At 63.4% G+C, this 11,985-nt stretch overlaps 1 protein-coding gene across 4 annotated transcripts in view; it reads right to left on the reverse strand.

The window, feature by feature from the left end:
• MYO1C (myosin IC) overlaps window positions 1-11,516 on the reverse strand; it is a 29,122-nt gene extending 17,606 nt beyond the window's left edge. For 2 of the 4 annotated variants that reach the window (XM_034941221.3, XM_063598840.1), the window contains exons 1-5: window positions 4,481-4,631; window positions 2,892-3,047; window positions 2,354-2,469; window positions 1,601-1,799; window positions 791-871 (exon numbers count right to left, since the gene is read on the reverse strand). In XM_034941221.3, the coding sequence (XP_034797112.2) occupies window positions 791-871; window positions 1,601-1,799; window positions 2,354-2,469; window positions 2,892-3,047; window positions 4,481-4,498 (570 nt within the window). In that variant the 5' untranslated portion in view covers window positions 4,499-4,631. Of the gene's footprint in view, window positions 1-790; window positions 872-1,600; window positions 1,800-2,353; window positions 2,470-2,891; window positions 3,048-4,480; window positions 4,632-10,420; window positions 10,526-11,241 lie in introns of those variants that run through there. The other 2 variants (XM_003816837.6, XM_034941222.3) reach the window with 2 other exon arrangements.
• Between the last annotated feature and the right edge of the window lie 469 nt (window positions 11,517-11,985).

Genomic DNA, 11,985 nt, shown 5'->3' on the forward strand with positions numbered 1-11,985 from the left:
GGGTTTCACCATGTTGGCCAGGCTGGTCTTGAACTCCCGACCTCATGTGATCCACCCGCCCCAACCTCCCAAAGTGCTCAGATTACAGGCATGAGCCACCTCACCCAGCCCGATGACTCCCCTTCTACTCAGAGTTTAAAAAAAAAAAAAAAAAAAGTTCTTGCAACAACCCAAAAGGGCCTGCACTGTGTAGCCTCTCTCTGTTCCCGGGCCCCTGCTCTCTTCTCTGGCCGCTGTGGCCTCCGTGCTGTCCTGGAACACTTCCAGCACCCTCGTATCTCAGGCCTTTGTCCTGGCCGTTCCGTTCCCGCTGCCTGGACAGGCACCTGCACAGCCTGCTCCTGTCTCCATCAAGCCATTATTTTCTATTTTTTTTAGAGACAGGGTCTCACTCCGTAGCCCAAGCTGGAGTACAGTGGCATGATCATAGCTTAGGGTAACCTTGGACTCCTGGCCTCAAGTAATCCTCCTGCCTCAGCCTCCAGAGGAACGGAGAAAACAGACATGTGCCACCCTACCCAGCTGTCAAGTCTTTATTAAAATGCCACTTTCTCAGTGAGGCCTACCCTAATACGACCACACCTGCCCCCGACTCCTTACTGCATTTTATTTTCTGCCACGGCCTCAATTTCCCTGTTTATTGTTTATCACCCTGGAAGGCAGGATTTTTGTTTGTTTTGTTTGACTGCTGGAATTGCAGCACCTGGAATAGTCCCTGGTACCCAGTAGGTGCTTCACACGTGTAGAGCCTACTGAATGGGAATCCTCACGACACACACATCCATGGTACCTTGAAGTCAAACTGCACATCCATGTACTTCCCGAACCTGCTGGAGTTATCGTTCCGGAGGGTCTTGGCATTTCCAAAGGCCTAGGAGTGGACAGGGGTATGAGGGACACCTGGCATTCTCCCCCTGCCCTCCCCACCCCGCCTTGTAGCTACTGCTGCCCCTCCCCTCCCGCACTGGGCTTCTCTCCCTGCCCCTCCCCTCCCACACTGGCACTGGCCTTCTCTCCCTGCCCCTCCCCTCCCGCACTGGCCTTCTCTCCCTGCCCTCCCCTCCCCTCCCGCACTGGCCTTCTCTCCCTGCCCCTCCCCTCCCCTCCTGCACTGGCTTTCTCTCCCTGCCCCTCCCCTCCGACACTGGCACTGGCCTTGTCTCCCTGCCCCTCCCCTCCCACACTGGCACTGGCCTTGTCTCTCTGCCCCTCCCCTCCCGCACTGGCCTTTTCTCCCTGCCCCTCCCCTCCCACACTGGGCTTCTCTCCCTGCCCCTCCCCTCCCACACTGGCCTTGTCTCCCTGCCCCTCCCCTCCCGCACTGGCCTTTTCTCCCTGCCCCTCCCCTCCCACACTGGGCTTCTCTCCCTGCCCCTCACCTCCCTCACTGGGCTTCTCTCCCTGCCCCTCCCCTCCCACACTGGCACTGGGCTTCTCTCCCTGCCCCTCCCCTCCCACACTGGCACTGGGCTTCTCTCCCTGCCCCTCCCCTCCCGCACTGGCACTGGGCTTCTCTCCCTGCCCCTCCCCTCCCCTCCTGCACTGGGCTTCTCTCCCTGCCCCTCCCCTCCCGCACTGGGCTTCTCTCCCTGCCCCTCACCTCCAGCACCGGGTTGCTCTGTAGCAGCCGGTCCCGCACGGCACCTCCGCGCTCGGGGGCTGGGCAGGTCTCTGCATAGAACTGCAGCAGCCTCTTGGTGGCCTCGGTCTTGCCTGCCCCACTCTCCCCAGAGATCATCACAGCCTGGTCCCGACGCTCCGTACGCAGTGCTCGGTACACAGTGTCGGCCACGGCAAACCTGGGGCAGAGGCTCGTCAGGGAGTTTGGGGAGGGGGGCCAAGCAGAGCCCCACGGGAGTCCTGCTGCCACATCTGGGTGGAGTCCTCTTGTGGGTGGGAGTCGAATACACCCTTGAGGATGGGGACTGGGGGTCCCTTGCAGGTGTGGGCCACGGGAGATCCGTCATAGCTGAGAATGGGCGTCACTGCCAGCGGGAGGACTGAGAGGCTCTCACAGGTGGGAGGCTGGAGGTCACTTAGGTGGAGGCTGGAGTCACTCACGGGTAGGGCTGGGGGGGATCTTCGCAGGTGGGGTTCAGAGGTCACTAAGATTGGGGGGCCACTCCCAGTTGGGGAATAAGTCATGGGTGTGAGTCGGGGTAGGGACTGAGTCCCACCCACATGGAGCGGAGTTGCGACATTCATCTCTGGTCACTGGGGGGCGAGAGACTGTGGGATTCCTCACAGATGTGGCGCGGGACGCCAGGATCATTTCAGAGTAAGGTAAGGGTTGGGCGGGGTCACCTCAGATGGAGACAGAGGGGTCGCTCCCGGAGGGGCTGGGGTCACTCACAGGTGAGGGGGGACTTCATAGAAGCTGACGCCACGGTAACGCTCCATATGCTGCCGGCTGTAGATTTGCAGGTCCCGGTAGGGGTTGACAGAGACCAGGACGGGGCCAATGTAGGTCTGGGGTCGGGGGAAGAGGGTCAAAAGTTTATCCCGGGCCAGGTGCGATGGCTCACGCCTATAATCCCAGCACTTTGGGAGGCCAAGGTGGGCGGATCACCTGAGGTTGGGAGTTCGAGACCAATCTGACCAACATGGAGGAATCCGTCTCTACCAAAAATACAAAATTAGCCGGGCGTGGTGGTGCATGCCTGTAATCCCAGCTACTCGGGAGGCTGAGGCAGGAGAATTGCTTGAACCCGGGAGGAGGAGGTTACAGTGAGCTGAGATTGCGCCACTGCACTCCAGCCTGGGCAACAAGAGTGAAACTCTGTCTCAAAAAAAAAAAAAGTTTATCCCGGTGACCCTTGGTGTCTCTTTCCCCTCCGCTTGCCCGTGTCTGTGACCCCAGCACCCCTGCCGTCTCCCCACAAGGGCCTCACATAGATGAGGTTCTCCCGAAACCGCCGCCGCAGGTTCTCGATGAAGGCGGCCTCACTGGTGAAGTTCTCCAGCAGCACGAAATCCTGCACCCCCACCCGGTCACGGGCAGTGAGCGCACTCTCCATGGTCACCCGAACCCCGTCACTGCCCAGGGCCTGCAGAGAATGGGCCACAGAAGAGGGTCAGAGTCATCGGGGGCGGGGCAAGGCCACTTCCCTGAGCCTGTGGGACTGAGAGGGAACGTAGGGGCTTGTGAACTCAGGGCTAGACACGGGACATGAGCATGACGGGTGCGGAGGGCCTGGGTGCGGAGGGCCTGGGTTCGGAGGGTCTAGGTGTGGTGGGCCGGGTGCGGAAAGCCGGGTGTGGAGGGCCCGGGTCCCGGTGTGGCAGCAGAGGGATCACCGAGGCTGCGGGCACAGAACAGAGACAACATGAACCACTTGGGACTCAGACACAGGGCACGGACGCAGGCAGGACCAGAGGGCAGAACCCGGGAGGTGCTGGTTTTGGGTGGAGAAAGGGGGGGGGGGTCATAAGAAGGAACTCCTTGAAACAGCAGAAAGACTGCTCTGTTGAGCTTGGACCAATCCCCTCCTCTCTCTGGTTTCTTCCTCCTCAAGGAGGAGGAGTTGAGTTAGACCAGGTGACCTCAGGTCCCTTAGCTCTGAGCCACGTGTGACAGGTGCTTTGGAGGACAAATGGCTCAGGGTCAATTCTGCAGGCAGGGTGGGGCCGTCTCTCCCACCCAGACCCACCCCCACCTCCACGGGTAGAGCGTCGAGCACCAAGCAAGAGGTTCCTCCCAGACTACACCAGAGGGGTTTCCCCAGAGGGCCTCCCACCCCAGCTGGGCTCAGCCACCCACTCCAGAACGCGGGGGAGGCCCTCCCTCGCATGGCTGGGGCCACTCCCTTTCCTCCAGCTGCTGGGCTCCCCAGGCACCTCCTCCACTGAGAGTCCTGAGAAGCCTCAGGGGATGGGGGGTTTACCATGGAAAGCCCAGCTGCCTCTGGGTCCTACTGGAGGGTGGAGGGTGGTGCAGGCTCAGCAAGACCCTCGCCCCACAACCAGGGCTGAGATGGATCCCTCTTCAAACAGGGTCTCAGGGCTCCAAAAAATGGACACCCAGAGTATCCAGGGTCAGAGAAGAACAAGGTGGTGGTGATTGGGGGTGGATCCCAGAGGGGCCGCCGATGTCCTCTGACCACGAAAGGCCCAGATTTCTGGCCTGGGGCGTCACTCAGGGCCCGGCCGGGGGCCTGCCCCCCCCAGGCTTGTCCTCACCGCCCCGCTCCAATCCCGCGCCGAAGCGGCTGCCAAATCCGGCCGCGGTCCCCGCCCCCTCGCCCTCGGGTCAGGGGTCTCCGCGTTCTCAGGCGTCCCCGGCAGCTCCTCATCCGGCCCCGGGTCCGAGCGTCCCGCGCCGCCCTCCCCGCCTCGGCCTCCTCCCCCTGCAACTTCCCGGGACGTTTTTCCACCCGGAATTCCTGGGCCGCGCCCGCTTCCTGGCGAGGCCGAGGCGACGCCGCGAGGTGGGGAGGGGCGCCCGGGACCCCCCGCCCTGCCCCGCCGCCCCCAGGCTCACCGACGCCCGGTAACGCATCCTGCCCGGCCGGCCTGGCGCCCGCTCCGCTGCCCGCGCTCTGGGTCCCGGGCTCGGCGGCGGTGGCGGCGGCGTCAGCGAGGGAGGGCCCGCCCCCCGCACCGCCCCCACCCGGGCCCCTGAAGCGCGGGGCTTCCCCGGCCTCCCCCGCCCCCCGCGCGGCCGGGCTGGGGTCCCCTCCAGGTGGGGTTGGTGGAGGTGGGGGTGTCGGTGGGGGGGGGGGTCCGCGGGCTGGGGGCGGGGGCGGGGCCGGGGGCGGGCTCCGCCTGAGTCAGGTTTTCCAGGAGGGACGCCGTTGGCACCAGGGTGGAGCCCGGAACCCGCGCGGCCGCCGCGTCTACACCGACCCGGAACTCACTTCCGGGCCTGGGACTACACTCTGCGGCGGGCCTGGGCGCTGGGCGGGCACCGAGGCCTGCGGGTCCCAGAGGAAGCGGGATTTTCCTCCCCCAACCCCCGAACTCGAGTCCCGGGAAAGTTAAAAATAGAACCAATGTCCAAATACGGCCGGCGCGCCCGGCGGGCGGAGCGTTCTCCGTGCGGGACGCCGTCCACCCACACGCGCCGGGGCCTGGCCCGAGCCTCGAACCCAGGAAGATCTTGGTTTTCCTCGTCAGCACGGAGCTCGCGCCCCAGGGACAGGGACGGCCAACGGGTGCCCTGGCCGAGCGCGCGGAGTCCCCGGCCCCTCTGGAGGGCTCAGTTCCCCCTCTGGGAAATTCGCGTACCCCCCGCCCACGGCATTTGGGGCCCACAGCCTCTCCCCACCCGGGACACCCCACTCGCCTCTGGGCCCGGACCTCCTCCCTCCCTCCTTTTTTTTTTCTGTTTTTTTTTTTGAGACGGGGTCTTGCGCTGGCTCCCAGGTTGGAGTTCAGTGGCGCGATCTCGGCTCACTGCAACCTCTGCCTCCCGGGTTCTAGCGATTTTCCTGTCTCAGCCTCCCGAGTAGCTGGGATTACAGGCGTGCGCCACCACACTCGGCTAATTTTTGTATTTTTAGTAGAGACGGGGTTTCACCATGTTGGCCAAGCTGGTCTCGAACTCCTGACCTCAGGTGATCCACCCGCCTCGGCCTCCCAAAGTGCTGGGATTCCAAGCGTGAGCCATCGCGCCCGGCCCATCTCCCTCCCTGCTTTGAAGGGGGCCTCCCTAGTCCCTCCGGATTTCCGGGACGCCCCCCACCTCCGAAGCGGCCTCGGCAGAACCTCCCTCGCTTGGCTCTGCGGGCACCACCCTCCCTCGCCTGGGGCGAACCTTGGCTCAGATCCCACCGCGGGCAGGGGCGGGGACGTCTAGAGCCTGCAAAACGCTGGGCTGGTTCTTCCTCGCGGTGGGACTCTGAGCAAGTCACTTAACGTTTCGGCTTCTGTTCTTCATCCCTAACATGAGGCTAACACAGGCCTAGAAGGGCCGTTGGGTGGCCTGAGATAGAGCGTGAAGGCACCTCCCAGACCCCCTATAGACCTCGCTGCCCCCACCCGCCGCCTTCCCTCGGCCGGACGCTCATTCCTCACTTGCTTGCGGGCAGAGGCCTACTGAGAGCCAGGCCGTGGGCCACGCTTCCGATCCGGTGGGGAGAGCCTCAGGCGCGTCTGCAGGCACCTGCCTCCTCCACCAACACAACGGCGTACACAGACTCGCCCTGGTGGGGTAGGCAGAGCCGGAACCCAAAGCCCCAGCGCCCCACCTCCAGCTCGCGGACCCCGCTCCCTGGGGAGAGGGCGAGGCTGCGGCAGGTGCGGGCTGGATCCTTGCGGGGAAGGCTCGTCACTGCAACAACCCGGCCGGAGCGGCGGCCCTGGGGACCCCCGAGCGGGGGCACCAGCTGGTGGGGGAGTGGGAGCGGGGGAGGGGGAATGGCGGCGTCTCGGACAGAGGCGGGGGAGGGCGGGAGGAGACGCCCGCTGCGGTGCCCCCAGGTTTAAAATCTAGAGGGAGGGCCAGGTGCGGTGGCTCACGCCTGTAATCCCAGCGCTTTCGGAGGCCGAGGCGGGCGGATCATGAGAGTTCAGGAGTTCGAGACCAGCCTGGCCAACATGGCGAAACCCCCTCTCTGCTAGAAAATACAAAAATTAGCTGAGCGTGGTGGTAGGCGCCTGTGTAATCCCAGCTACTCGGGAGGCTGAGGCACGAGAATCGCTTGAACCCGGGAGACGGAGGTTGCAGTGAGCCAAGATTGTGCCACTGCACTCCAGCCTGGGCGACAGAGCGAAGCTCCGTCTCCAAACAAAACAGAACAAGGAAAATCTAGAGGGAGCAAGGAGGCGACCCAGCCTCCAGCCCGCCCAGGGGTGGGGAGCATCCTAGAAGACGGGGTGGAGGGTCAAGAGAGCCCCTACCGGAAGCTCAGCTCTCTCCCTGCCCCGCGAGGCGTGGGGGACTCGGACCGGGGGCGTGGCAGGAGCCCGCGGGGGCGCGGCCAGAGGACGGGGCCGGAGCTTCGCGGCCGCAGTGTCCGCCCCGCCCCTCCACGTCACGCGGTTGGAATGAGGGGAATCCGCGCGCGGAGGGGTCAGGCCCGCTTCTTCCAGTTCCCGGGCCGCGCCGCCGCATTCCCGGGATGCCCGCTGGCGCCCCCGCAGCCACCGCCCGGCGGCGGAAGGAGGGGGCGTCTCCGCCGCTCGCGGGCCCCAGGGCGGCTCCAGCACTGGCAACCCCCGGCCTGCCCCTCCTCACTGGACGGAAGCGCGAGCCCCGGGCGGGGAGGGAAGCGGGGAACCTGGGTGGGAAAGACGCCGCGGCTAAGGCTGCAGCGCCAGGCGCCTCCTGCGTTCTCCGCGCTTTCTTGGGTTACTCCTTTCAGTGACCCCAGCCAAGCCATGAGGTCCGTATGATCACTCCAATGCAGAAGAAATTGAGGCTGGGCAGGTGACTTGTGCAAGGTCTCAGGAGGAGTGGGACTGGAACCCGGGCACTGGAACACCTTACTGCAGGGCTGCCCTGAGCCTCTTTGTGCGGTTATCAGGGCTACCAGGGCTGTGACCTTCAGTGACACCGTTCAGGCCCCTGTCGGTGTCGTGTGATTCTATTATGTCACATGTGGGCTTTAGGAGAAGGCCAGGGCCTTTGGCTCTGGGCCTAGAGGTTCCCTGCAGGCCATGGCCCCTGAGTGACATAGGAGACTTCTTCCCCAAGGCTGCCTCTGGGTCTTCTCCCACCTGGGGAGGCATTTACTGGAACCACAGGGGATGGGGTGGCCCAGCAGACCTGGGCTATCTAGTGCCCTTCAGCTCCTATAGGCCAGGTGCCTACAAGCCTGACTTCTGCGGACAGCGGAAAGCTCAAATGTTCCCCCAGCCTAAGGGCACACAGATCTTGCCGTGGGGTAGGGGTGTTGGGGGCTGGGAGGAGGTGTCATCTGAGGCACCCGGGACTGCTGCTATAAACCGATGTCCACTGAGCCCAAGGCAGCAGAAAGGCAGCCACAGCTTGTCTCACGGGTGGCACAGAGCAGGGCTTCAACTTATGTTTATTAAACAAATCTTAGATCTGGGCCTGGCTGCCCACCAAGGACCGTTCCAGACCTCAGGGAATTGTTGTGAAGGGAAATGGGGAGGAGATAGTGGCGACTTAGGGTCTCTACCCTGATTGCTCACAGGGCCTTGGTCAAGGACTGTCCATTCTAGCTACACAACCATGGATCTTTGGCTGCCAGACACCTCTGCCTGCGGGGTCCAGCAAACGTGAACAGAGGCAAGGTGCAGTGAGTGGCTCACGCCTGTAACCCCAGAACTTTGAGAGGCCGAGGTGGGAGGATCGCTTGAGGCCAGGAGTTCAAGACCAGCCTGGGCCACATAGTGGTGAGACCCCTGCCTCCACTAAAATTTTTTTAAAAAGTTAGCCAGGCATGGTGTGTGCCTGTGGTCCCAGCTACTCGGAAGGCTAAGGTGGGAGGATTGCTTGAGCCCAAGAGGTTGAGGCTGCAGTGAGCTGTGATGGTGCTACTGCACTCCAGCCTGGGTACCCCAGAAGACCCAGTGTCAAACAAACAAAGAAACAAAGCAATAAACCCATAACATGTTAACATAAATTTGTATGGGGGAAAAAAAAAAGTAAACGGCCCGGGAGCGGTGGCTCGTGCCTGTAATCCCAGCACTTTGGGAGGCCAAGGCAGGCAAGATCACTTGAGGTCAGGAGTTCCAGACCAGCCTGGCCAACATGGTGAAACCCTGTTTCAACTAAAAATACAAAAAATTAGCAGGGTGTGGTGGCACACGCCTGTAATCCCAGCTACTTGGGAGGCTGAGACAGGAGAACTGCTTGAACCCAGGAGGAAGAGGTTGCAGAGAGCTGAGATCATGCCACTGCACTCCAGACTGAGTGACAGAGACACTGTCTCAAAAAAAAAAAAAAAAAAAAGAGGGCCTTTGACCCCTAACCTGTACTCCCTGTTTAATGTCCTTGTAGAGAGAAGGGTGGCACTGTTTGAGCTGGTCATCACAGCCTGGCATTAACAGACCTGCTCTCCTGCCTCCATTCCTCACACCAAGTAGTCACGACCTGCTAAAACCTCACCTCCAGGCCGGGCGCGGTGGCTCAGGCCTGTAATCCCAGCACTTTGGTAGGCCTAGGCAGGTGGATCACAAGGTCAGGAGATTGAGACCATCCTGGCTAACACAGTGAAACCCCGTCTCTACTAAAAAAAAAAAAAAAAAAAAAAAAAAAAAAAAAATTAGCTGGGCATGGTGGCATACACCTGTAATCCCAGCTACTCAGGAGGCTGAGGCAGGAGAATAGCTTGAACCCGGCAGGTGGAGGTTGCAGTGAGCAGAGGTCGCACCACTGCATTCCATCCTGGGCAACAGAGCGAGACTCCGTCTCAAAACAAAACAAAACAAAACAACAACAAAAACAAACAAAAACCTCACCTCCATCACTGCTCCTTACCTGGGCCAAGACAGCAGCCTAACTGGCCTCCTTGCCTTCCTCCTACCAATCCATTTCCTCTGGGGCAACACAAATCAAATCAACACCTCATGTTCATAGAGTGAAGGTTTAGGGCACACTCCATATGCCAGGCCCATGATTCACACTGCTGCTTACCAGGACCCTGCCTATGAACTCCCGAGACCCCCCTGCTGTCCCCAGTTTACCCCACTGCTCCTGCATTCTGATGTGCCAGATGGCCCGCTCCAGTCCCCTCTCTCCCCACCCCTCCCCCCAGGAGGGGGCCTTCGCACCGTCGCCAGCCAGTCCAAGCTTCAGTGCCTGCACCTGCGGCTTCTCCAGCCCGGGGCACTCTCCCTGCCCACCTCACTGAGACTCGGCTCAGGTGTCACCTCCTCCAGAACCCCTTCCTGATTCTCCCGAACACGCAGCGCCTCCTTATCACACCCCGCAGGAATCAGCTGTCTCCTTGTCAGTCCCTCCCAGGAGACGGCTCCCACTCCCTACACCCAGCGAGGCACACGGTGGGGCTCAGTCACCCCTTCCTGGACCCCTGGATGAATGAATGAATCTCAGAGCCAGGCGTGTGCGCGGGAGGCCGGAGCGTGAGGACTGAGGGCCGCGTGGCCATCCTCATTCTCCGGCCACCCTGGAGCCCCCCGCCTGTCACACTCGGGGCGCGCTGGGCCCCAGGGGCGGAGAACGGGAAGGGGCGGGTTTAGGCGGCTTCTCCGGAACCCAGAGGCAGAGCAGGGCTGCGGGCGGGGCCCGAAGGGCGCGCAGGGTCCTGGGTCCTGCAGCCCAGGCCGCTCTTCCCCGCCTCCCGTTCCCCGCAGGTAAATGTTAAGTCTCCACCAGGCTGCGCCGGCGCCTCCGGGTCGTGGGACCCCCCGCACGGGTCCACCCGGCCGTTCTTCGGCCCCAGCGATCCCCGCCCGTGACCCCTGCTTCGTGCACGGCAGCTCCCGGCCCGGCCGCCCGCTCCCCACACCCGCCCCCCGCGGCCGCCGTCCCCGCGCCCCGAGTACCCACCGGCTTGGCTCTTCCGGCGCGGGCGGGGCCGGGCTGGGCGGCGTGGCGGGCTCGGGGATCCGCGGCCCGGGCGCACTCTCCCCGCCCAGGGCCCGCCGGGGGCCGGGCCGCAGCCTGTCGTCATCCCGGGCAGGGCCGCGCACCCTCCGGCCCCGCCCCGCCTCAGCCCCGGCCGCATCCGCGAAGCCTCGGTGCGTGCGGCCCCCGCCTCGGCCCGTTCCCGGGGCAGGCGCGTCCGGCCACAGCGAACACGCGCGCGCCCCTCCGGCCGAAGACCCGGCTCCCCGCCGCGGTGCTGCGGGCGTGGGGGCGCCCGACTTTCTCCCTCCTCCGGGCCCTTTGCATCTCCAGCCCCTTCCTGCGGGCCGGGCCAGGGCCGCGCTCCCCCGTTTGTACCCACCCATGTCCCTTCACCCACCTCCCACACCGTCCTTCTGTTCTGAGTCTTGGGCGGTCCCAGCCCTGCGGACTGGAGAGGAGCGGGGCGTTGACTGAGCCTGGAGCTTCCATGCCCTCGTCCTTCGACCTCACAGCAGCCGGCACTTGCCTTTTGTGCCCAGTATTCACAGTTCTGCCCACTGAGGTTCAGGAAGCTGGGGAAGAGTCAAGCCCAGACCTCCACTTCCAAAAATCCTGCTGCTAGTGGCCCTTCCATCCTTACTCTTCCACTCACCCCGTCTTGTTCAGTCTGTTCTGGCCCCGCCAAGGATCGGAACCCCTCCCCGCTGCTCAGCTCTTGCCCGAGGGCTCGCCTGAGAGGGGCTGCCCGGCCTTGGGGAGACACTCCCACCCTCCTCCCAGCCCAGAGCATCCCAGCTTACAAGCTTGCAGGGCCTGTGGGGATGAACCACGCGGATGATCTCCCCGGTGGGTACCAGCTCCACTTGCAGCGCCATTCCGCCCTGCGGAGAGCCAGCGGCCTGGGCACTGCGGCCTGTGAGCAAGAGCTGCCTGCCCACTGGCGGGCTCCGACCACTCCGGGACCAGGAACCTATGGTCTAACGCCGGGATGGCCACTTGGTTCTGCTTCAACTGCAGCCCCAGGGGATGTGGCTGGTCCAGCTCCTCAGGACACGGCTGGAGCCGTCCAGGTCTGACTGGGAGGCCTCTTGGCCCGGATGGTTGGAGCAGGAAGAGGAGGGGCTGGGGATGGAGGAAATGCCTGTTGTCCCAGGTAACCAGAAGAGCCGATGCAGCCACCCATGGGGGACCCTGGGCTCCAGGTCAAAGGCTAGGACGCCTTTCCCCTTCCCCCCATCCCCACGGCAGCTCTATGGCTGGGCCCCTCCTCCTGCCCACTCTCTGGTACCAGCTAGAGAGCACGGGGCCCACTCCCCAAACCAGACGGCATGCCCTCCCCTAGGCCAAGAGCACCCGTCAGTAGGCACTGGCTTTCCTGCACATCCCCTCAACGGGGCTGCCCCCCACAGCAGGTGAGCCCCCACCATGAGTTTGAGAGACCAGGGCTGCCAGGGCCTGGTCATGCGGGGCCCGGACAGGGGGCTGTCCCGCTGTGAGGAAGCTCTTGGCTTACCCTCCTCTGAGCCTCAGAGCTTGTGAGGTTA

Source organism: Pan paniscus, chromosome 19 (genome assembly GCF_029289425.2).
Source record: "Pan paniscus chromosome 19, NHGRI_mPanPan1-v2.0_pri, whole genome shotgun sequence".
Taxonomy (NCBI): domain Eukaryota; kingdom Metazoa; phylum Chordata; class Mammalia; order Primates; family Hominidae; genus Pan; species Pan paniscus.